The sequence below is a fragment of the Canis lupus genome, chromosome 16, assembly GCF_011100685.1.
Source record: "Canis lupus familiaris isolate Mischka breed German Shepherd chromosome 16, alternate assembly UU_Cfam_GSD_1.0, whole genome shotgun sequence".
Taxonomy (NCBI): Eukaryota; Metazoa; Chordata; class Mammalia; order Carnivora; family Canidae; genus Canis; species Canis lupus.
The window spans coordinates 6,919,647-6,945,388 of NC_049237.1; the positions used below are offsets into that span (position 1 = coordinate 6,919,647).

General features: G+C 41.1%; 1 protein-coding gene across 5 annotated transcripts in view; it reads right to left on the reverse strand.

Annotated features, from left to right (window-relative positions):
• Positions 1 to 25,742, reverse strand: part of MGAM (maltase-glucoamylase) — a 93,702-nt gene that overhangs the window by 10,270 nt on the left and 57,690 nt on the right. For all 5 annotated transcript variants that reach the window (XM_038559361.1, XM_038559362.1, XM_038559363.1 and 2 more), the window contains 19 exons: positions 22,719 to 22,871; positions 21,956 to 22,156; positions 19,975 to 20,129; positions 18,841 to 19,009; positions 18,481 to 18,577; positions 17,515 to 17,627; positions 16,527 to 16,652; positions 15,396 to 15,524; positions 13,490 to 13,600; positions 13,119 to 13,181; positions 12,088 to 12,222; positions 11,523 to 11,610; positions 9,970 to 10,108; positions 8,852 to 8,985; positions 8,685 to 8,719; positions 8,475 to 8,591; positions 4,350 to 4,498; positions 3,395 to 3,479; positions 2,454 to 2,510 (listed from right to left, as the gene is read on the reverse strand). In XM_038559361.1, the coding sequence (XP_038415289.1) occupies positions 2,454 to 2,510; positions 3,395 to 3,479; positions 4,350 to 4,498; positions 8,475 to 8,591; positions 8,685 to 8,719; positions 8,852 to 8,985; positions 9,970 to 10,108; positions 11,523 to 11,610; positions 12,088 to 12,222; positions 13,119 to 13,181; positions 13,490 to 13,600; positions 15,396 to 15,524; positions 16,527 to 16,652; positions 17,515 to 17,627; positions 18,481 to 18,577; positions 18,841 to 19,009; positions 19,975 to 20,129; positions 21,956 to 22,156; positions 22,719 to 22,871 (2,256 nt within the window). The remainder of the gene's footprint in view (positions 1 to 2,453; positions 2,511 to 3,394; positions 3,480 to 4,349; positions 4,499 to 8,474; positions 8,592 to 8,684; positions 8,720 to 8,851; positions 8,986 to 9,969; positions 10,109 to 11,522; positions 11,611 to 12,087; positions 12,223 to 13,118; positions 13,182 to 13,489; positions 13,601 to 15,395; positions 15,525 to 16,526; positions 16,653 to 17,514; positions 17,628 to 18,480; positions 18,578 to 18,840; positions 19,010 to 19,974; positions 20,130 to 21,955; positions 22,157 to 22,718; positions 22,872 to 25,742) is intronic.

Genomic DNA, 25,742 nt, shown 5'->3' on the forward strand with positions numbered 1-25,742 from the left:
ACCAGTACATCTGCAGCTCTTCTTCCTCTAACTTTTGACACTATGTTTTAATATTCCACTGTATTCTTTATACTGAATAATGAATTTGTTCCTTTTCACATGATCAGATGGTGGACTAGGTCTCATACTCCATGTATATCTGCTAGAACTAGAATTGGTAAACTTTGTCTATAAAGGACCGAATACTAAGTATTTTAGGCTTTGCAGGTCAGACGACTTCTGGTGAAACTACTCTACTCTGCTGGTGTGAGTACAGATGTTGTTCACAATAAATAAACAAATGCTCATGCCTGTGTTCCAATAAAACATTATTTATAAAAACAGGTATGAATCAGATGTAGTTGTGGGTGGTAGTTTGCCAACCTCTGCTCTTGTACAAAATAGGTAGCCAACCATGTAGATTAATCAAGGAGACACTTCTTCATTAATTCCAACCACAGAATCTCCATTTTAATTTAACAGCAAAATTTAGTTTTTTTCTAAATGGTTTGCTCCATCAACTTGAGCCTTCCTAAGTGATTTTTTTCCCCTTTCCTTCCTCAACCAAAGCTCTTCTGTTTAAAAGCCATGTATAAAATCAACAATTTCCAGGATACTTTTCTTTCCTAGCCCTCACACTTCCCTTTCTTTCATGTAGTGCCTACGATTATGTACATAAGTATTAGTGTTGACCACATGCAAATATCAGCTCCAGGTTCCAGGGTGCACTTAATGGGAAGCTGTCACAGTATTCTAACACCTGAAACTCAAAAGGTGGCCTGCACCTGGGCCAGGCTGGGACTAGAGTGGAATTAAGTGAGATGCCTAGGGGGCCCAGTTTAAGGCAGTGCTCACTGTCAGGGTCATACAAACACTGGCTCAGCCCTAGGAAGGAGTACCTCTTTAAACTGCATGCCCAGGGGATCCCTGGGTGGCGCAGCGGTTTAGCGCCTGCCTTTGGCCCAGGGCGCGATCCTGGAGACCCGGAATCGAATCCCACGTCAGGCTCCCGGTGCATGGAGCCTGCTTCTCCCTCTGCCTGTGTCTCTGCCTCTCTCTCTCTCTCTCTCTCTCTCTCTCTCTCTCACTGTGTGCCTATCATAAATTAAAAAAAAAATTAAACTGCATGCCCAGGCACCTCATGTATTCCACTGTTCCAGCGAACCTCAGGGTACTCAAAATCTCTGTGAGTGAATGGAGCAGTCAACATGCAAATTCAGGACCAAGGCTAGGTGACTTAAAATCAGTTGGCTGCTCCCCCACTGAAGGCCCTAGCTGGGGAAGCACACAGCAGAGTCCTAACGCAGGGCCATCTAGAGGACAGATCCAACCCACAAGGGAAAAAAAAAAAGATGGGATAGGTGTCGGGGAAGGACTCAGGGCTCCAGTGAGACAAAGAGGAGGAGGAACAAGACTTCCATTGTTCTTGTCCAGTTTTCACCTAATCACACTGCAAATGCATTGACCCAAAGGGCCAGAGTATGCTCTGCCTCTTGTCCTCCCGCTATTCTCCTTTTGCTGGATTTTGAGTCCTCTGCTTTGCTCTCCTCAGAAAAGTCAAAGTAGGCTTGGTTACAGGGAGAGGAATTACCTCCTTTGATTCTTCCTCAAGAATCAAAGTCCGACTTTTGTCCTTACAAGAGAATATGGCCTTGCGGTTGCTTTGAAAGGCCCTGTTTACTCAGCTGAGTCTCTGGAGCTCCCACTAGTGTAGAAATGTTCTAGAACAGAGAATGACATGTTCGTCTTCCATTTCCAAATGCACTTGTGTTGCTCTGGCACACAAGGGTTGGTTGCGTCTCATACCTCCATGTGCATTTTATATACTGCCTAAGACTGTGCTTACATCAGATTACATTTAACAACTCCTCCTGGAGCATCCATGCTATAGAAGGAGATATTTAATAACAAGAGAGGAGGGGCACCTTAGTGGCTTAGTGGTTGAGCGTCTGCCTTAGGCTCAGGTCATGACCTCGGGGTCCTAGGATTGAGTCCCACATCAGGTTCCCTGCATGGAGCCTGCTTCTCCCTCTGCCTATGTCTCTGTCTCTCTCTGTGTCTCTCATGAATAAATAAATCAAATCTTTAAAACTTAAAAAAAAAACAAGAAAGGAAAGGCCTCAATACTTTTTGAGACTTACAGTCTTATAAGGGATGATATGAACAAAAACTACATTTGACAGCACAATTTCAAGTATTTACTAGTGTTGCCATTATACACCAGCATGAAAGATAAAAACTAACACATAAAGAACACTCACAAAATGTGTTATTTTTTAACAGTTCTGTGAGAAAAGTGCACTTATCCTACTTAGAGGTGAAAAAATTGAGGCTACGAGGTTAAAAGTGACTTGTCCAAGCTCACACACATCAGATGAGTTATGGAGCCAGAATCGGACAGATGATGTGTCAGATTCTGAAGCCTGTGTACACTACCATTTTCCCAAGTTGTATAAATCATCAGAAAAACTTACCGTGTAGTAATCATACCAGCGGGCTCTAGGGAAATATGCAGTGACATTTCTGGCATTCTAAAATTAAACACAAACAAGACTTTGACGGTGGGCTCTTCCATCCTGGACAATATAACCAATTTGCATAGTAAAAGGGTCAAAACAATAGTGTTGGTCTTGGACCCAGAGGTTCATCTTTTAGAGACCAGCAATGCTGGGGAAGCCTTTCCTCCCATGCCTCCCCTCTTCCTAAATGGGAGAGTTGCCTACCAGAAACTAATAGTTTCCCTAAAGCCCTTTGGGATCAGGACTTTTGGGGAAAAAAAATCATCATTTGCTTATAGACTTATCTCATACCCTCTCATTGGGACTGGAGTAGAAGAACATTTTGTAGATTTTATGGTGCCAGTACTTTAGGGATTATAATTAGTGCAGTAAGTTTTGGTGAGGATGGAATTAGCTGGTATTCTAATCAGAAGCCTATATATCAAGAGAAAAAAAAATGAAGAAATGGCTTTTGCTGCCTAAGAACATCTTATAGAAGGAAGAGAAGGGCTAGCCCACAAAAAGATTATGCAAATTGGTATAAACATCCTGCAAAATTGTTTTTAATGGTGATAAAGGACTGAAATGAATTTTTATAACATAGCCTGATATACCTGGTCCATTCGTCTTATTTTAGTTAATAAAGAAATGATTATATCTTCAAATGTATCATAAGGTTCTTTGTTCTCGATTATCCTAGGAATCAGAATCTGTTATGCTGGTTTTAAAGATTAGGGAGCAGAGGACAGAGCACCTAAGTAATGGAATTCAACTCAGAGGGAGACGGAGAGGGAGAGACAGAAGTAGAATAAGAGACCACATCTCAGGACTTCCAGCAGACCAGGCCTCTTCTGCTGCCTCTAGTCACTAGGCCTCAGAACTCTAATTCTCTATTCATCAGAGGCACCCATACTCACAGGCTCCAGGACAGGGCTGACTAGGAAGGCTGGGCCCAGCAGAAACTGACTGTCTACATTCCAGGTCACCCGGTCTGACACAAACCTGGAAAGAGAAACCAAGGTACTACAATTAAGACCCCAAAAGGCCTTAGGCCAAGACCCTGAAGAAACTCAAGTTCAGGGTGATGGGCACTAAGGAGGGCTTTGGTGGGATGAGCACTGAGTGTTATATATGTTGGCAAATTGAATTTAAATTAAAAAAAGAAAGAAAAAGAAAAGAAAGAAAAGAAAGAAAGAAAGAAAGAAAGAAAGAAAGAAAGAAAGAAAGAAAGAAGAAAGAAGAAGAAGAAGAAAGAAAGAAAGAAAGAAAGAAAGAAAGAAAGAAAGAAAGAACTCAAAAAAAGAAAAAAAAAGAAAAGAAAAAAGAAACTCTTTAAGTTTAGACCCAGGTCAGAAATCCAGCTGCATTCTACAGCTTCCTTTACCATTTCCCTATGTCTCCTTTAATCAGATACATACTTGCTTTCTGTCGCGTTCTTCAAACCCCATAAATGGTTGGATTTAGACATGTTCTCACCTATAAATATTTCCATGTTTCTTAACTATGGCAGGTTTTAAATCCAAGAATGGCTTTCAACCTTCAAATCTCCATCCCTCATATCTGGCCTTGTTTCTGTGACCTGAGCCGCTACAAAAGATAGGCAGCAGCTCTTCATATGCCCAATTTAGAAAGAAAGTATTCCATGTTGTATTATAATCACTTTGAATTTTTTTTCATTCAGTAACATTTTATCAAGGACCCTTGGGCATGACTGATGCTGTGCTAAAAGATGTTATAATGTATGATCTGTGCCCGGAAAGCTTATGGCACAGGGCAATCATGTCTTTAATTTAATTTGGAAGTACTTTCCCAGAAGCCATCACATAGAATGATATTATCCCTTAGTCATTGGGATCCCAGCTAGACACTCACTCATGGAGAAGAGGCCGCACGACAGTACTGCCCTCCGTGTGGGCCAGGTGCATCAGGGTGTAGAGATATGGCAACAGGGTGTATCTGGTCTGCAGCACACTTCTGGAGATATCCTCAAAGGTTGCATTCCAGGACACAGGGTCTTGCCTCTAAAGGAGAAAAAAGAAATGTTCAGAGATTACCTTGGGACCTGGAAACTTAAGGATGTCACCGAATGCTTATTACAAATGAAGATCATATTTGATCAATTTGATTATAGATGAGCCTGAGAAAATTCTTAGTATATTGAAAGAAGTCCCTCAAGCTTTCCAAAGACAGTTGATGAAATTTCTCCCTAAGACATTCTTTTTGGGATATATTTGGTAGAACACAGCCTAAACTAACAAAGGAATCTAAAAAGCCCTAAGGAATCTGGTTCACTGAAGCATGAGGACCTTTCCATGTACCTGTTAGCCATTTGTATGTCTTCCTGGACAAATGTCTATGTGGTTAGTCTCCCATTTTTAAATCAGATTGTTTATGTGTTTTATTTTTTTTTAATTTTTTTTAATTTTTATTTATTTATGATAGTCACAGAGAGAGAGAGAGGCAGAGACACAGGCAGAGGGAGAAGCAGGCTCCATGCACCGGGAGCCCGACGTGGGATTCGATCCCAGGTCTCCAGGATCGCGCCCTGGGCCAAAGGCAGGCGCTAAACCGCTGCGCCACCCAGGGATCCCTGTTTATGTGTTTTAAATCAGATTGTTTGTGCTCTTGATTTGAATGAGTGCCTTACATATTTTGGATATTAATTCCTTATCAGATATATAGTTTGCAAGTAATATCTTCCATTCCATATGTTGCCTTTTCATTTTGTTGTTTCTTTTGCTGTGCAGAAGCTTTTGAGTTTGATGTAGACTTATTTTTTTTTTAAGATTTTATTTATTTATTCATGAGAGACACAAAGAGAGAGAGGCAGAGACACAGGCAGAGGGAGAAGCAGGCTCCATGCAGGGAGCCCGACGTGGGACTTGATCTCGGGTCTCCAGGATCACGCCCAGGGCCGAAGGCAGGTGCTAAACCGCTGAGCCACCCAGGGATCCCTAGACTTATTATTTTTACTTTTGTTGTTTATGCTTTTGGTGTCATATCCCAAAAAATCATTGCCAAGAACATCATCAAGGAGCTTTTCTCCTGCTTTCTTCCTGAACTTTCACAGTTTAAAGTCCCTATGTTTAAATTACTAATCATTTTGAGTTAATTTTTGTGAGTTATAAGATAGGGCTCCAATTTAATTCTTTTGCATGTGATTTTCCAGTTTCCCAACAGCATTTTTTGAAGAGACTGTCTTCTCTCCATTGAATATTCTTGCAAAGGTTTACTTCTGTGCTTTTGATTCTGTTCCATTGATCTATTTTTAGGTCAATAACAAACTATTTTGATTACTATAACTTTATTTTTTTTTATTACTATAACTTTGTAATATAATTTGAAACCAGGAAGCATGATGCCTCCAGCTTTGTTCTTCTTTCTCAGGATTGCCTTACTTCTTTGGGGTGTTTTGTAGTTCCATATGAATGTTAGGATTGTTTTTTCTATTTCTGTGAAAAATGCTACTAGAATTTTGATAATGATTGCATTGAATCTATAAATGGTTTTGGGGTAGTATAGACATTGTAACAATATTAATTCTAATCCATGAACATAGAATATCTTTCCATTTGTTTGTGTATTCTTCAATTTCTTTCATATATGTCCAATGGTTTTCATTGTATAGGTCTTTCACCTCCTTGGTTAAATTCATTACTAAGTATTTTATTGATTTTTGATGCTATTGTGAGTGGCATTGCTTTATTTCTTTTTCAGATATTTTGCTGTCAGTGTATAGAAATGTAACTTATTTCCGTAGGTTGAGTTTTGTATTCCACAACTTTACTGAACTGATTAATTCTAAAGGTTTTTTAAATGATAGCTTTAGGATTTTCTATTTAAAAGATCATATGAACTATAAACAGAGATAATTTTACTTCCTTTCTGATTTAAATGCCTTTCAGTTCTTTTTCTTGCCTGACTACTCTGGCTAGGACTTCCAGTACTATGTTAAATAAGAGTAGTGAAAATGGACACTTGTCTTATTTCTGATCTTAGAAAAAATGCTTTCAATCTTCCACTTTTGCATGATATTAGCTGTAGGCTTGTCTCATATGGCCTTTATAATGATGAGACACATTCCTTCTATGCCCAATTTGGTTAGAGTTTTCATCATGGAAGGATGCTATATTATGTCAATTTTTTTCTACATATATCGAGATGATCCAATGATCTTTATCTTTCATTTTATTAATGTACTGTATCACATTTATTTATTTGTGCATGTTGAATCATCCACACATACCAAGTTAAATCCCACTTGAGGGTGTCTGGATGGCTAAGTTGGTTAAGCGTCTGCCTTCAGCTCAAGTCATGATGCCATGGTCTTGGGATCGAGCCCTGCATCAGGCTCCTCTCTTAGCAGAGAGTCTGTTTCTTTCTCTCCCTCTGCCCTTCCCCTGGCTCCCGCTGTCTCTGTCTCTGTCTCTCTCTCCCAAATAAATAAATAAATAAATAAATAAATAAATAAATAAATCTTTTTTAAAAAAATCCCTCTTGATCATGGTGTACGATTTTTCCAATGTGTTGAATTCAGTGTGCTAATATTTTGTTGCAAATTTTTGGATCTGTATTCCTGAGGGATACTGACCTCTAGTCTTCTAGTAGGGCCCTTATTTGGCTTTAATATCAGAGTAATGATGATCTTGTTTGGAAGTGCTCCCTCCTCTTAATTTTCTGAAGTGTTTAAGGAAGTCTTGGTGTTGATTCTTCTTTAAATTTTTGATGCACTTCATCAGGAAAAACATCTGGTTCTGGACTTTTCTTTGTTAGGGGATTTTTTATTACTAGTTCAATCTCCTTTTTCAGTATTTATCTGTTCGGCTCTTCTATTTCTTCATGATTCAGTCTTGGTAGACTGTATGTTCCTAGGAATTTATTCATTTCTTCTAGGTTGTCCAATTTGTTAGTATATAATTGCTGTCTCTTGTGATCCTTTGCATTTCTGTGGTATCAGTTCTAATGTCTCCTTTTTCATTATATTTTTTATTTATTTGAGTCTTCTCTCTTTTTTCCTTAACAAATCTAACTAAAGGTTTGTTAATTTAGTTTATCTGTTCAAAGAACCAGCTCTTAGTTTTGTTGATTTTTTCTATTGTTTTTCTGGGCTCCATGTCACGTATTTCGCCTCTGATCTTTATTATTTCTTTTCTTACCATGAGCTTACTTTGTTCTTCTTTTGCTAGTTCCTTGAGGTATAAAATTGGGTTGTTTATTTAAGATCTTTCTTTCTCTCTTTTCCTTAATGTAGGGGTTTATAGTGATAAACTTAGAAATGCTTTCACTGTAACCCATAAGTTTTGGTATATTGTGTTTCCATTTTTATCTGTTTCAAGATATTTTCTTTATTTTCCTTTTGATTTCATCTTTGACCCATTGGTTGTTTAATTTCCACATATTTGTGAGTTTTCCAGTTTTTCTCCTGTTATTGGTTTCCAGTTTCCAAAGAAGACATGCAAATGGCCAACAGCTACATGAAAAGATGCTCAATAATGCTCATCATCAGGGAAATACACATCAAAACCAAGTGAGATATCACCTCACATCTATCACATCTATTACCTCACATTCCTCTAGATAGCAGAATGGTGGATATCAGGGGCTGGGGGATAAGAGAAATGGGGAAGTATCAGTCAAAGGGTACAAACTTCCAGTTACATGATGAATTTGTTCTGGTAATCGAATGCACAATCGAATGGTGACTATAGTTTACAATACTCTATTATATACTTGGAAGTTGCTAAAAGAATAAATACTAAATGTTCTCACCACAAAAAAAGAAACAGCAATTATGTGAGATGATGGAAGTGTTAACTAATCCTGCTATGGTAATCATTTCACAATACATAAGTGTATCAAATAAAAACAAAAAACAAAAAAACATAAGGGTTTGATGGTTTTGAGGATGTCACAGAGAATATTAATTAATTGTAGCTCAAATATGGAGGTTGTATTTCTAGTGACACAAGACTTTTGAGCTATAAGTTAACATCCTACCCTGGTCCCAATGGTGTTGTGGTTCCTCGAAAAGGGGTAAAAGGCTCCCAGCTGCATCCAGCGAACACACATCTCATATTCAGCATCTTGAAAGAACCCACAAATATCTGCTCCTGTCTGAAACAAGGTAGAATAAAACAAGCTTATTGGTGATTTCTGAAAGATGTGACTATCTTCTTGGGGATTAGAAGTGACCCAAAAGACACTTACATAAGATATACCGAAGAGGCTGAACTCCATCATGCCTGCAACATGAACACAGCTATGTGAGAGATGGGACTCATGATCTGTTACCTCCTCCCTCCTCAAGAATCCTTTATCAAGGAGGCCTAACCCTCTTCCCACCAGCAGAGGACCCTAAGGATAAGCCCACACACCAATGATAGACTTCTTCAGCTGGTCCCACGCGGCCGTGTTGTCACCCAGCCAGTGGCCTCCCCAGCGGCCAGAAGAGGGGAATGTGGAGCGGGTGATGACAATCCCTCTCTGTCCCGTCACCTCCTGCACAGCTCTAGTTGGAGGGGGAAAGGAGGTGATTGGGGAGCAGATTAGGAAAGGAAAGGCCACAGAGCTTCTCCATCCAGAGTTTCAGAGCCCAAGGCATAGCAACAAAATGTCTCCTGCATTGCTGGAGGAAATATGGAAATCTGAGCCATAAGGAAGTCCCCAGTGATTGACCCTGGATGATAGAAATGATGGTACCAATTGTGCTTTTAAATAGTGTTTTGCGACAAACTTTGTAATAAACTTACTGGATCACCTAAAAATAATGAGTAACCACAAAATCTTACCACTTATTTACTAAGTACTAAGTTTTTATATTTTTATATTTACGGAGGAAGAAAATAAATTCCTTTGTAAGGCTTTCCTTAGGATAATTCTTATTATTCATTGACTGAGCTCACAAAATGGGACAGCACTAATTCAGCAGAATTAAAACAAAAAAACCCAACAGAGATGAGTCACTTTCAAAATAAAATAAAAGAGAGCTAGTCCTCCGTATTCCCTTCACCTCTTATATTTAATTATAGCATCAGCTGCACTGTGTGATCATTGCTTGTGTCTCCATGTGTGTCTCCTCTACAAGGACTATCGTCTCTCGCTGTTAGGACCATGTCTTACTTAAACCTGTCCTTCTAACCATGATCATGGAGCCTGGCTCCATGCTTGTGTTCCCTTAATATGTAAGAATTGTGTGGCTCAGGTCATGATCTCAGGGTCATGAGATCAAGCCCCTCATTGGACTCCACACTCAGCAGTCTGTTTGAGATTCTCCCCCTCTCCCTCCTCCTCTGCTCCTGCCCCTGCTCATGCTGTCTCTAAATAAGTAAATAAGTAAATAAAATCTTTAAAAAAAATAAGCATTGTGACACATTTGTAATTAATATGTTCTTAACCCTTGAGATGGGGCATGAAAGGAAATGCAGGGTAACCTCCTCAGTCATTGGCTGTCCCTGCAGGTCATGTGGACCAGAGAAGGGAGAGCGTGACTCACTCGTAGGTGGGTCTGGTCTGGGCCCATCCATACAGGCTGTGAACATCATAGTGCCGCACCCGTGAGCCATCTGGCAGGACCTGCTCGCTCTCCATGCACAGGGTCTTGCTGCTCAGGCCTTTATCCCTGGACTCCAAATCTGAGGAGAAAGACCTAGTGATATAAATGCCATGTCTGCTCCTGTTTACCCCTGACCCCTCTTTAAGGAATTGGACACTAGATCTTAAGACCCGTGCATGGGACCCTCTTCTCTTCAGGGGCATGGGAACATGCTTGGCTTGGGGCTGCAATGGAACCCACAGGTGCTTTCAACATAAGGTCCCCTACAGGGTTCTCCAGGAGAAAGCAGGGGCAGGGGGAGGAAAACACAGGTGTCAAATGCCTAACTGCTTGAGACACCTGTGTGGCTCAGTGGTTGAGCATCTGCCTTTGGCTCAGGATGTGATTCCGGGGTCCTGAGATAGAGTTCCACATGGGGCTCCCCACAGGGAGCCTGCTTCTCCCTCTGCCTATGTCTCTGCCTCTCTCTCTCTGTATCTCATGAATAAATAAATAAAATCTTTAAAAAAAAAAAAACTAATTACTTGACTGGATGCAGTCTAAGCATTTTTCTTGTAAGTCATTTCATGTAATTCCTATAACTCTATAAAAAAGCGCTATCTCCCTTCACAATTTTTTTAAGATTTTATTTATTTATTCATGAGAGACACAGAGAGGCAGAGACACAGGCAGAGGGAGAACCAAGCTCCATGCAGAGAGCCCCATGTGGGACTTGATACCCAGGACCCCGGGATCATGCCCTGAGCCAAAGCAGATGCTCAACCACTGAGCCACCCAGGTGCCCCTCCCTTCACAACTTAAAACACAGATTTGGAAATATCAAGTAACCTGTTAAAGGTCACACAATTCATAGTAAATATAATTTCTGGAACCAAGATATGAACACAAGTATAACACCAAAGTCCATCGACTTCATGATAAGGGGGAGCCACTACTTTCCACCCACTGGGGGCCTAACAAATTCCTGTGGAGGAATTCACAGAGGCCTGAAGAATTAAGAAACGTAGTTCTAGAATCCTTTGGAGACATAACTGATATTAAGTGGGTTGTTGTTGTTTTTTTTTTTTTTTTGAGATTTTATTTATTTGAGTAGAGAGAAAGCATGAGAGAGAGCACGAGTGAGGGGGGAGTGGCAGAGAGAGAGGGAGAAGCAGAGGGAGAAGCAGACTCACCACTGAGCAGGGAGCCCCATGCAGGGCTCGATCCCAAGATCCTGAGATCATGATCTGAGCTGAAAGCAGATGCTTAACCAACTGAGCCCACCCATTTGTTTTCTGAACAAATTTGAGAAACTCACTCAACAGGGCCAGTAACTTATACACACTCAACTGGATAAAGTACTTGACGCATGTATGTCTTTGTTCCCCCTAAAAACCACAGTGCCAGTTAAGATATGCCCTGAACAGTCAGGATAAACCCTGGCTGCTGGGTTCTTGTTGAGGTCACTCCTCATAGCCATGGCTCTGCCAACAAAGGAGACCGAGGGCTCTTACGTGGCATATAGGGGGGGTGGTTCATAGTGGCATCCCTGCAGCCTGGGGGGACTGCTCCATTCACAAAACTTGCTGGCTCATTCATATCCTAGAAATGTCAAACACAGATATAGCTTACTTTTTCAAATCATTACATCCTGCCAACTCAGAGACAAGGAAGCAGTGAATAAATCATTCACCTTCCAGCAATCCCATAGATATCAGCCCAGGGAGACTCATCAGATCCAGCTGAGAACTGACTAGAAAGATCAATGAAGCCCTCAAGAATGATTGGCTAGAGGATTAAAAAAAAAATCTCCCTCAAGGTATGAGGCAAGGCTCAAGTCCAAGAAATTCCTAGTAATCACCTCGCATTTTACAGCAGGAACTTCGGGCAAGGTATATGATATGAGGAATATCAGAGATGCTCCACTTCTGATTGGAGGAACTGCAATTTGATGCGTCCAAAGTCTTTCTTGGATGATTATCATCCCTCTTGATTAAAGGTCATGATCCATAAGCTTAGCAACACAAAGATAGAAACATGCCCACCCACATGTGCACAGATGCAAACTCACACACTTACAATCCACATGCCGTCAAACTTCAAGCTCCTCTCTGGATTCTGGGGGTTGGTGTATAGTTCTTGCAGCTCCCTCTTCCACCATGTGGTAGTGGAGTTACGGAAAAAGTCAGGAAAGGCCACATAAGCTCGGTACAGCTGTAAAAATGACATATAGTTTATGCGTCCTCCCCCAAATTATATCATAATTCATGCACACACCTGTACTGCATGGTGATAGATAATCCAAACAGAGCCAAAATAACATTCGCGGCTTATGTGAAATATAACGAGTGCACAGAAAAGACATTAGCATGCATTAGACACCTGCTTAGCATCTGGAAGGTATCTGGGGACTGTCCTTTTTGTGTCAACATGAGTGGTAGCAACAAACACCCTGCACTCACTATCTCACTTGATGCTTAACTTTCAAGCTCTGGCTGACAATTTCTTAAGCTCGACTCAGAGTCAGAGTAGGAGCCAGGGAGGGACTGCAGCTTGAAAGACATCAGATGCACTGTCAGCAGGCTGGAAGGCAACAAGCAGGCTCTCTGGTCTCATTCCCCCTGGGGAAGGGAGGACAGGGGAGAGATGTCTAACCAGCACCCTTGTGTTTTCCATAGTTAAGGAAATCACTTGAAAACTGCATTTGTGTGTCAGGTCACTTGGGAGGAGCTAAAGAGGAAGTTTTAAACACTGCCCCCTTCTCTTTATCTCCTTCAAGTAATAAAGCTCTATCTGTATTTTAATCTGGAGAGTGGATCCAAAGATCCCACACTACAGACAGGGTGTGGAGACTTTGTTTAAAATATGGGCCACCCAAACCCATAGAGCAGTAATTTAAGCTCTCTGAATCCTGGTTATGCTGAGGATAATAATCCCTGCCTCCCAGTCCGGAGTAAAATGTTATATGTAAAGTGATGGCGCACAGATGAACACACAGGACACAAGCCCTCAGTGCATTCCTCACCAGGCCCACTCCCATGGCTGAGGGATGTCCACTGTCCCAAGTACAGTCACCCTCACTTCACCCGCATCCCCGAAGGTCCCTTTACCTCCACTTGACTATCCCAGTCTAGGGATGCGTTTATGACGACATCAGGGAAATCAGGCCACACCTGTGGAGAGAAAATTGTTCAAAAGCAATGCCCTAGATAATTTACTTTACAAACTTCCTAAGAAACTATAAACCATGATTGTGGGTGGTAATAGTTGATTTTGGTCTAGGGAAGTGGATCCCACAATGCACACACATCTACACATTCCCTAGACATTCCTTAAGCGTGTTGACAAATTTTGAAGGACAGAACGAGAACTTCTGATCTCAGAACCCAAATGGAAAAGGTCCCAAAACAACATGCACACTAACCACACACACACCCCAGCCCCCAGGCTGGAGTTTAGTGGTTCACCGCTCACACCGTACCTTCCCCCAGACAATGCCTCCACCATTTGGAGCTTTGATGAAGACATCATCCTCCACACCCCGAGTGAATGCAGGATAGGGCTGCGTCTCATTACCAGAAATGGCTGGGTCCTGAAACCAAAGCACAGATCTGGGGAGAAGTCCAAAGCCAGAGAACAGCTCAGGACAGAAAAAAAAAAGAATTCCCAAAAAGAAGGCATCAGCTTTCGCGCAAACCACAGTGCTTGTGTGAATCCTGGGAAATACATCTTTCTTACTGAACCTCAACTTCTACACTCGTAACACAGAAGGAAATACAATAGAAAGCTTTCTATTTTTTTTTTAATTTAAATTCAATTTGCCAGCATATAGCATAACACCCGGTGCTCATCCCATCAAGTGCCCTCCTCAGTGCCAGTCACCCAGCTAATCCATTCCCTCACTCACCTCCCCTTCAACCCTTTGTTAGGAGTCTCTCATAGTTTGTCTCCCTCTCTAATTTTTCCCACTCAGTTCCCCTCCTTTCCCTTATAGTCCCTTTCACCATCTCCTATATATTGGCAAATTGAATTTAAATAAAATAATAATAATAAAACCTAAAAACCCATCATTCAGTTCTGGAAAAATGCTATTTAGTGATTTATTTGATGAATTTTTCCCCTCTATTTTCTCTCTTTGCTCATTCTAAAATTTCTATTATTTGGATATTGGGCCTCCTACTTTCGTTTCTTTCCAATTTTCTTTATCTTTTGCTTTACTTTTTGAGAGAATGCTTCTATTTTATCTTCTTTTCATTAAGTTTTCCATCTCTTCTGTTCTATTATTTTCTAATTCATGAAAGTAATACTTTATCTCTTTGAGGATACTCTAATAGTTTCTTGAAATGTTCTCCCTAAATAAATTCTACTTCCTCTAACCTGCTTTTTAAGTTTGTTGATGTTCCATAATTTATAATGTTTTGGTCCTCAAATGCCTTCACCATCTTCTCATAAGTATGAAAAAACAGGGGATCCCTGGGTGGCGCAGTGGTTTGGCGCCTGCCTTTGGCCCAGGGCATGATCCTGGAGACCCGGGATCAAATCCCACGTCGGGCTCCCGGTGCATGGAGCCTGCTTCTCCCTCTGCCTGTGTCTCTGCCTCTCTCTCTCTCTGTGACTATCATAAATAAATAAATAAATTTTTTTAAAAAGTATGAAAAAACACTATAAATGACTGAAATTTTAATATGTGTGTGAGGCTTGTCAAATGCGGTTTTTATTCTAGTGTGGATAGCTACACCATTTTCTTGGGAATCTTTGATGCTAATACCTTTAGGTCTTTTCTCTCACTGGTCTCATTCTTCAAAGATTACTTCCTATATCTTGCCTACTTCCAGTGTCTTCTGGGAGAAGTAAAAGGCAGAAGAGGAGTAACTGAAAGTTCTCAGTGATTTTCAGATCAGCATTGCCACACACAGCTGTGCTTAGGTGTTCCCCAGTCCAGAGATACTCTGATTCTTTGCAAGAATGAAACTTCAATCTTTTGGGAGGCAAGAAAGTATAACTGTCCTCTCTTTTCAGCCCCACCTCATCCTTCCTTTCACTTTTCATTAATATCCGAGCCTTAGAGGGGATGTGCAACATAAAGTGGGATGCTTTCCAGCCTTCCTCAGTGCTACTTTAGAATTGACCTTTCTCAGGTCTGTTAACTCATTCAACATTCATCAGACACTCAGCTTCTAAATTTGGTTGCCATTTTTGTCACTTCCATTTTTTTTCCCCTTGTGGGTTAATGTCTTTAAATAAAGGTCCACTTACTGTTAAAAAAGAAAAAAAAAAAAAGAAGAAAAAGAAAAAAAAAGGAAGAAAAAAGAAAAAAAAGAAAGCTTTCTCCACCAAAGCCCATTCAGTCTCCCCAACAACTGCCACCCATTCGCAGAGGGACTAACCAGAATGAGGATGACCCGCATTCCGTTGGCCTTCATGCGAGTAATCAGAGCTGGAAATCCTGCGAACTTGGGGCTGAGGGTGAAGTCCAGCTGCCGCTCCATGTAGTCGATGTCGGAGTACTGCACATCCTGGGGGAGCACACGGGGGCAGTGAGTGGCTCCTGCTTGTAAAAGGCCAGGTTCCAGGTGAGAACAAACCTCAACTAACCAACGGTGAATTTCAGATGGCTTCCTTTTGACTTTTTCTAATCCCAGGTATCAGGTATTAGATCCTGGGAAATTTTCAAATTTTCAAACATAAAATAGACCCAAAAAACCCTAAATTAGCAAAAATAGGATGATGCCTATGTGGCAAGGCTATTGCAAGGATAAATGAAGAGAGCAGATGAGAAAGTGCCTTGTGAGTGGCCAGTGTGAGTGATTGTGGTTACCTACCCCCCCAAGAGGCTGCTCCTGGGATCAGTGGTTCACTTTCAGAGAAAAGAACATAATGTAAACTCCCCAGCACTGATACAATTAGATGGATAGTAAATCTACCTTTTTAAAAAAAGGCTCCTGTAGTTGCTTTAGAATATCCAATCCTGGGGGTTATCAGACACAGCTTTCTTACTAAAAATGAAATATGGCATGCTATGCTTACAATTGATAGCAATAATTGTAAGAAATAGAAAAATAAATAGAATAAAATTAAATATGTAAGAAGATTATGGGATCAGTTCTCTGATTCTTGGACCCCTCTAGCCCTCAAGTGAAGAACATAGCTTGTTTCTGTATGCATTTTATCAGGAAATAGGTACCCCAAGATCCCTCTCTTCAACTTTAGCTCAAAGTCGAGGGAACACTGTCATACCAGCAAAGCATTGGAACTGAGGTTATATCTGCACCTACTGCGATCTGACTGAATTGGGGTCATTTTCTTTTTAATTTAAATTTTTAGTTTTAATTAAGCAAAACTACTGCCTGGGCAACCTTTTGTTCTTAAGATACCAAAGATGGTTTTGACCAAGTCTTTTAAAATTGTGTAGCTGTAGGAACACCCTCCTCCACCCAAGTCAAGCTAATCCAGACACAGAAACCACTAGTGTTGGCCACGAGGTCCCAGAGCCAAACCACCACATACGGAAAACGTACATAAGGGATCTGGGCAGCCACCATCTCATCATACAGGCTGGCAATCTCAGAGTCGTTCTGGTAGCCATAGCGACACAGCTGAAACCCCAAGGACCAGTAAGGAACCATCACTGGCCGACCAATCATCTACAAAAATAGACAGAAAATTTAATTCTTAAAAAGGAGAATCTGGATTGAAATTGTCAACAAATTAAGAATATTTTTTACCGTGGCCCAAGTTAGATAATCAACAAATTCAAAAATGGAGAGAAACGGAGAGGATACAGAGCCCCTGGGATATCTTGGAGAAATCTTTCTGCTAGATCTGACCTTCTTCCCCAAGAATTTGGAAAATCTGATTTTATCCTGATTCTTAGAGGCAGTCTAGCTTACTGGTTCAGAACTCAGAATCTAGAGGCAAAAATGCCTGGTTTACTATCCAGGCTCCAATCCCTGCTGGCTAAGCGGCCCTGTGCAAAAGTTAAAAACCTCTTGTTCATCAGTTCCTTCACTTGTAAACTGGGGATAATAATAGTGTTTGCTTCATAGTGTTTTTGTGAGGACTGAATGAGTTAATATACATAAAATAATCAGTGACACACAGTAAATTGTATATGTGCTTGTTGCTGCTGCCAAAGTGACTGCCATGACCACTGTGACTACCATTACTAACAGTACCATCACCATTACCACATGACCACCACCTCCACCACCACTTCCATCACCACTATCACCTCCACCATTACTATAATCCCATCACCACTACCACCTCCACCGCCACCATTGCCACTGCCAACACCACCACCGGCACCACTACTGCTCTGCAATCTTTGAGAGGCTGCAAACTTAATGGTTATTGGGATATGTATTTTGTTCATCATTTTATAGTCTATATTCCAAAAGTGTCAACAATTCCAGGTATCAACTGAGAGTTACACTAATAAATGTGGATTTGGAAACTCGGAATGCACTGGATGAATACTTGATAATCAGTTTAATTCCCTCCTACCTCAGTATACTGCTGAGTGACAAGCTCTGGAGTTGGCCCCAAGAACACATAAAAGTCCAGAATTCCTCCTATGGTGCGGTATGTCAAGGCAGGCAGGGGCTGGAATGTCACATCTGAAAATATAGGAAAATATCAATCAAGCTGGAAACATTCAAGGTGAGGAATAATCCCTGAAATTCTTCCCTTTGCCTTCTCCTTATGCCTCTGTATTATACAGTATTAAGAGAAAGAATTTTTACCATACCTACATAGAATTGAAGAAGTTGAGTGAAAGTCTACAGGGTGCTACCCCTGGATTTGTTTGCCATTGGGCTTATTATTATTTTATAATATGTTTTGTCATTCTGTTCTTTTAAAATTATTATAATTTTTATCTTAGAATACTTTAAGATTTATAAGAAGTTGCAAAAATAGTACTGGTGGTCCTCTGTATACTTCACTCAGCTTCCCTCAATGGCATCTTATATAACCATTGTACATTGTCAAAACCAGGAAACTGACATTCATATAAAACTATTAAGTCGGGAATATACCTGACTCTGATTTGACCAGTTTTTATGTGCATGCTTTCCCCTACACCTCCTGATTTTCCACCCTCTTTCCAATAAACCATATAAATTTTTTTCACACCCTCATACCCCCAGAGTGAGCACTCTTATCCATAGCTTCACCACTAACTCAAATTAAAAAGATGGCTCCTACCGGCTGACCTCCAGGATATTTCAGACTCACTTGGTCTTTCTATCCCTTCTTACATTTTTGCGAAATAAGAGTTAACTCTCATTACCACATGCTACTGAACTGAAATAAATAGAAAGTCTACCCAGAAAATAAAAAGTAAAAACAAAAACACTGTCCCCAAGATGATAATTTTGACTCCAGGGGGATGCAGGTTCAAACTCATTGTAACATTACTCACGAATGACTGGTTCACAAAAATAAGGGGAGATGTTGGCATCATCTTACCCATGGCATTGCTGTTGAGCAGTAACACCCCATGGGCACTACCATCCTCCTCCAGTGCCATGTAGTAGGGGTGGACACCATAGGAATTCTTCTTGTACTGGGAGAGTCATGGGGCAAAAGTGGTAAGAAGTTAAAAGACATTGTGACTGAGAAAAAAACTCCACAAAAAAATGACTGACAAGGTACATTTCGTCTTCTCTACAATGAACTTTAGGTATGTGAAAATCAAGGGAGTGTAAACACCGGCCCACTTGCCTAAGTGCCGAACATGCCCATCTAAGGTGAGTCTGGGAAGATGACACATGAAGTATACACAGCATGTAGAGAGGGAGACACAGATCCCAGATGCTCTGCCCTTACCCCCGGAGGTTGGTCCCTGGAGAACATCCCCCATGTGTGCCAGTTCAAGTCTCTCCGAAAGGCTGTGTGCTCAGTTTCCCCAAAACCATAGAGGTACTGGGAGGGAAGGCGAGTGGAGATACGGATGAACATGTCATTGAAGGTAAAGCCAAGGAGCTGAGAGTCCCAACTGCAACACAAAAGAGAGTATTTGGAAAAGAAATGAGCTAACCTGTTGGCTTCAAGTACCTGACCTTTCAAGGACAACAGAACTCTCCATTCCCTCTTCCACCCAGAGCCTGTTAATCTTCCAAACAGACACAAAGTCTATTCAATTAAAATAATCTTAGATGCACCTGCTACCAGCCCAAGAGCCAGCCTTCATTCTCCTGTTTTCCTCTCTCACTGCCTTTCTTCAGTTTTCTCTTCAGGATGCCAAATCCAATCACTTTTCACCGTCTTGGGTGCTACCACCCTACACTAGCCTGGCAGTCCACTCTTGCTCTCTACAGTCCTTTTGCTACTTAACATCCAGAGCAATCCAACTACAATGTGCTCCAGCCATGGTGGATATTTCCCCCTTCAATATGGCAAGTGTGCTCCTGTTTCATGGCCTGTGCACTTCTTATTCCATCTGTCTGGAATGTTCTTCCCCTTCCTCCAGATCTCCACAGGGGTGGATCCTTCTCATCCAAGTCCTATTTCAAATGTCACCTTCTCTGAGACACCTACTCTGATCACAGTATCAAAAGCAGTAAACTCCCTATGACTCTGATTACCCTGTTCTTTTTCCTACATAGCAGTTGTCGCTACCTAAACTTTCTTATTTATATTTTAACTTGTCTTTGTTATCTAGCATTAATTTTTGTCATGAGAAGAGAGACTTATCTTCTAGAACCACCTAATATAGAGATAATATAGCCTAACCACCCCTGTAAACATTGGTTGAATGAATCCCTAGTACATGTAAATGCCTCAGTAATTATTGCCAGGGGGCTAAAGATTGAGAAATCTTTAGTCCAAAGGGAATAACATATTCATAAACCTGGAAATGGATAGTGTGATGCTTTGAGCCAGGATATCTCCAAGGACAATGGACTTGGCAGTGAATGTATAGGTAACTATCAATCCCAAGTCAGACCAGGAGCCACCTACATCACAGTGCCCGTACTCTTCCGGCGAATTTCGATTCCAAATGGATTCTTCTTAATGAGGACATCATAGAGTTGACTCTCAGAGGTGCTGGATGGAACCCTGGGTATGTTGAGAGGGACTGGGACTTCATACCGATTATTATTGGGATCATAAATCTAGGGTGAGAGTGGAAAGAAAATTAGGAAAATATGGTACTCTAGAAACCTATATCCTTAGCAGAAACTTGGTATCTTTGACATGGAGTCTGAATTCTATTATTTCTCTCTTTTCATTAAACTCATGACACCAGGGATTTATTTACTATATCAAAGAACAATGTTAGAATTAACAATTTGATCTGAATCTGTCATATCTCATTTTTAAGGCCCCTATTACAGTAACACATTCCCTTCGACATTGGTGATATCTTGGAAAATCAGTCTAAAATCAGCTTGGTACATATATAGTATTTATTGCTTTGTGTGTGGATATATGTGATTATCTGAAAGCTTCTCTGAATTGAAAAAAAAAATCCATCAAAAAACATGAACTCTATTTTGATTAAAATTACCACAGATGTCCTTCCTAAAAATGGGATCTAAGTAGATTCACAAAATACGTACTCTACTATACTGTACTATACTGTACTACAGACACTAGACACACTAAACCAGACAAGACACAATTACTATTTTTAAGAAATTCACATGCTAACCGGATGTAAAAGAGGTATCCACAGCACCCGGGCTGATACGTGCTCCTGTAGAGCTACATTAAGTGTGTTGTGAGATTACAGAGAAGAAAATGCCCAACACAGTTTCTGGAAGACTGACATGATATCATGTGAAAATTACAGGCTGAGTGTTAAAGCCTTTGCAGCTGTTAACCAAGCACAGCAAGGAGATAAAGTCATTCCTGGTAGTGAAACAAAGGCAAAAGCCGGAAGTATTAAAGCTGGGTCAGAGAAAAAATAAATAAATAAATAAAATAAAGCTAGGTCAGAAAGAAACAAATGCTGGGGCGGGGAGAGCTACTGTGTGATCAGGAGGTAGGACAGGAAAGGGTTCAAGCAGGAAATGCAAGTAAATCCATTTGTTCAAAACTAGGTGCCTTCCACAGGCCAGTCCTAAGGTGAAGACAGAAATATCAAAGAGCATCTTCCCTGCGCTAGAAGATGTAAAAGGACTCCTAGTCCAGGTTGATAGCAGGTCGTTACGAAACTTTGGGCAGTGCTCGATGTCTTTCACTTACTCTCTCAGGAAACATCTGAGTGCTAACTATTTGCCAGGCTCTGTGTCAGATTTCAGAAACACAAAGATGAATGGACAAATACCGATCTTTGAGGAACTTACAAGTAGTAGAGAAATAGACCTAAGAACAGCCTGCCACTAATCCTTTGTTTAATTAAATCACAGGAAAAAAACCAAGATCACTACATTCTCATGGCTATTTCTCAAATATCCCAAACTCAGCCTCCTAAACTGAATTCATCATCTTATTTTGCCCAAGCCCAAATCTTTCCAGTGTTCCCATTACAAGTAATGTCACCACCATCCATATATAGACATATGCCAGAAACATGGCAATCATTCTTGATCCCTCCCTCTCCTTCATTGCCTACTTGCAGTCATCACTGGATCCTGTGATCCAACAAGATGTCCACCATCGTTCTCCTTCCTTATCTTTGGTCTACACTTGGTCACTCACATGGACAACCTAACCAGTAGCCTCCTGGGTGGCCTCTCCTTTTTCACTCTTATCCTCCCAACCATTTTCCTCACAATAGACACAGTGGTCTTTTCAAAATGCACATCAGAACAGGCAGCACTGGTCCATCAATGGTTTCTCAGTGTTCTCAGCATAATAATCTAGTATATTGCAGCACGGGGAGCTCAGAGAAGCACACTTATTTTAGGGTTCTGTGACCTCGACTAGCAAAAAGTAATGGAACTGCCAAGTGCCCAGTCGGTACTTGATACATATGTGTGCTGCAAACATATACCTTAAACTGTAGCATGTCATTCTTATGGTAGGTCACACGTAGGCGGAGAGAAGTCACGGGCACTGAGGGCAGAGCGGAGGCATAGACAGAAGATTTTAAGGAGATGGTAGCAGTGGCTCCATGTGAGTCATACTGAACATCGCTGACAGAGTACAGATCGTTGACAAAATAACAGAATGGGACTCCAGGAGAACTGGATGCCTGAAAAGGAAAGCAAAGGTTACCTCTACATGTGGTCCTAGAATTATCAAATATAAAGGGGCTAGAAAAGGCCACTTACAGGGAGTAAAGCCAGACCATCACTCATTTTCTTATATATTCTTTGATAGTGACATAAGTTTAAATTCCTGATCTCCTTACGAAATATTTGTAAAAAAAAAAAACCCTCCCACTCCTGTCCCTACCTATTCTTCATATCCAGATACAAACTCAGGTTCCTTTGGAAGTCCTTCCTTTCTATGGGTTTTTAAGTAGTGACACAGATACTGGTGCTATACTCATGAAACTGCAGCTTGAGTGTCAAGGATTTTTTTTTTTAAGATTTTATTTCTTCATGAGAGACACAGAGCGAGAGAGAGAGAGAGAGAGAGAGAGAGAGGCAGACACAGGCAGAGGGAGAAGCAGGCTCCATGCAGGGAGCCGGACATGGGACTCGATCCCAGGTCTCTAGGATCAGGCCTTGGGCTGAAGGCGGCACTAAACCGCTGAGCCACCCGGGCTGCCCAAGGATTTCAATGCATTTTAGTGCAGTCAGCACGGTTACCTCCCAGGCACAGCCACGGGCAGTACAGTTTGCTGCAGAAGCACCGCTCTCATCAGGAAAACAGTCTATTTTCTCTTCATCCCTTATCTTCAGGTCCCACTCCACCGTGTATGCTTCTCCGAGGATAAGATCAATTTCTGTGATAAGAGCAACCTGTGTAGGATGGGCAAGTGACAAGGAAATTTATCCTGAGGACAAAGGCCTTGTAAGATCTGAAACGTCTTTTAGGAAAGAAAATAGAAACGAGACTAGGCTCTCAACAATCCAAATGACACCACACTGGAGCTTCTAAGAAGGGAGCCACATGGAGGGAGGGGGAAGAGTGCAAATGTCCCAACTATCAGAATCTTGTATACCACATTTGGAAGAGAATTAGGCCAAATAAAATCTTCCGTGATCACCCATTTTCTTTCCTTCCCTGATTCCCCTTCCTCTTCCTTATCTGGTCAGAAGGCCTTCTGTGTTTCCCCTTGTAGCATAACACACATGAGCTCACGGGGCCATCCAAAAATCGAGCTTATGTTCTTGCCCTCCATTTTTAACCCCGGGTGTCCTGCCTTGGTCTGGAATAGTGGCAAGAAAACAGGAGTAACAATTGTGTGGCTTGAGCTCTCATCTCCATCTGCTAGGAAAATTTAGTCAAACCATTTCAGATCTTTGGGTCTCAGTTTCATCAACTGCAAAAGTGGGGAGTTGGCAAAATCATTACATTTCCTTCCATTTCTAACTTCCCAACCTCTTTATTTCTCCATGACCAAAGCCTCAAAACCTGAAACCTTGCCTCTTTGAGTCCCACTAATCCAAATATTTAATATTTTCTGTGTATTTATATCTCTTCTTTAATTAGCAATTTCCCTAGCGAAGGTCCCCATTTGCCCAGAATTACAAAATCACACTCTAACGATAATCACCCTTTTTCCAGGCTCTTCTCAGTCTAAATTCACAAATCCCACTCCCCAGAGCAATGCTTTGACAGTGAATGGCACAGCCTTGATTCAAGGATCTATAGGACACACTTTGAGAATCAGATCTTTCTCACTTTGGCAGCTAAGACCATCCAAAATCTGATGACAACTTATTTGGCCACACTGATCCCCGACCTCTTCTCGTTATATAATCCTTGCAGACTAATGTAAGGCTGATCTCAATCCTTCGATTGGCTTATTTTGAAAGAGACCAATGCTCTTTCTAGGAAAATGGTGCCCTTTCGCGGAATACACTGCTAGTTACCTGCCTTATATAAAAGTTCTTTTCTGACTCACTATTTCAGCTTAGAATATTAAAGTTCATGATTAAGAACTAAATTTTTAATCCACATAACATAGCTGTGGCCATAAATGGGCAAGTACAAGTCCACTAGGAGTTGCTGGCTCAGAGTCTCCTTCTTCATTTAAGGGCTTGCCCCTTCCCTGCACCTTTTCCTTCCTGACTCTTCTTTCATTTTGCAGTAATAGGGCCGCAACAGCTGGTACTAAGCAGTCACTTCCAACCAACCCTGACAACCTCGAGCGACTGAACCAAGACCAGCAACTCACCACTTTCTAAACTTGTTATTGCATGAAGATGAGAATCCCAATTTGTTCAAAGTCCCATTTTGCTCAGTTTCCTATCACTTGTGGCTGAATGAATCTCTGTCTGATACACCCTCATTCAAAGTCCAGCTTAAACCCTGATTTTTCTAATGGCTTTGCTCAGCTACTCCATGAGGCTTTGAACATTAAATCTGGTATAACGTAAGTTAACGTTTCCTCTCTTGCTTTGGATTGCCTGTCCCCTTCCCAGTAGTGTCACATATATAAATTGTATCTCTCCACCACCCAAATTCAAGCACCGACAGTTACTTTGCTCTTACATTAATTAATTTACTTAGCAGGTATTTATTGAGCTTGTTTTGGTATGTGCACATTTCAAATGGCTCGCACTTTGCCATAACTAACCATATAGTGCAGTTGTCCTTTGAATAACCCAGGTTTGAACTGCGTGGGTCCACTTACATGCATCGTTCTTTTTTTTTTTCAATAAATACACTACAGAACTGCAAATGTATTTTCTCTTCCTAATGATTCTCTTAATAACATTTTCTTTTCTCTCGCTGGCTTTACTGTAAGAATACAGTGTAGAATTCAGATGATGTACAAATTCAGATGATGTGTTAAGCGACAGTTTACCCATTAGGGTTTTTGATCAAAACAAGTTGTTAAGATTCGGAGTCAAAAGTTAGTTATGAATTTTTGATGGCATGGGGGGGTCAGTGTCCCCCATGGTGTTCAAAGGTCAACTGTATTATTTCTAACTTTATAATGCACGCATCCTCAACCTACACTGGAAGGCAAAATGGCCAATGTCATCAATACCTCATTATGGGAGAATACCAGATTTACTTATTTTCTCCAAATGGGGAAGATCCCTCACAAACATGCTGACCCAGGAGCTCCCAGTCCCAGGTCATCTGGAGGGCCTGGAGTGAGGAGGATGGGGGAAAGGATATTTCATAACACTAAGATACCAAGTGAACAGATTACAACCTGCCTCAGGAGCATCAAGTCTCATTACACCTGATGAAAAATTATTTTTTATCCTTATCTAACCAAATAAGTAGCCATTAGCTAAGCTGGTCAGATTCTTTGACTTGAAATATTTCTTTAAAATGCATATGTTGGAGAGAAATTCCATATCTGAGCACAGTAAAAAAAATGCACTTCAAAATTTTAATTAATGGGGATCTCACCTCCCACTTTGCCTTTCTAGCTTCAGCCAGCAGCTTTCAGACCCACTTTCCCTCTAATCCTGTCCCCCACACTCCTCACTCTACTCTTCTTCTGTCTCCATCAGAGAGAACAGAAGACTGATGGGCAAATAAAGGGAATATGGATGAAAAGACCATTTTATCTTATTCCAGTTTCTCAGCAGCTCCCTGCTCCCTTCTAGCTCTAGCTTACCCCTTGCTTTTTTTCCCTCTCCTAACCCTCTGACTTCCCCACCCCAGACCTCAGAGTGTGTCCTGGTTCTTCAGGAACCCATGCA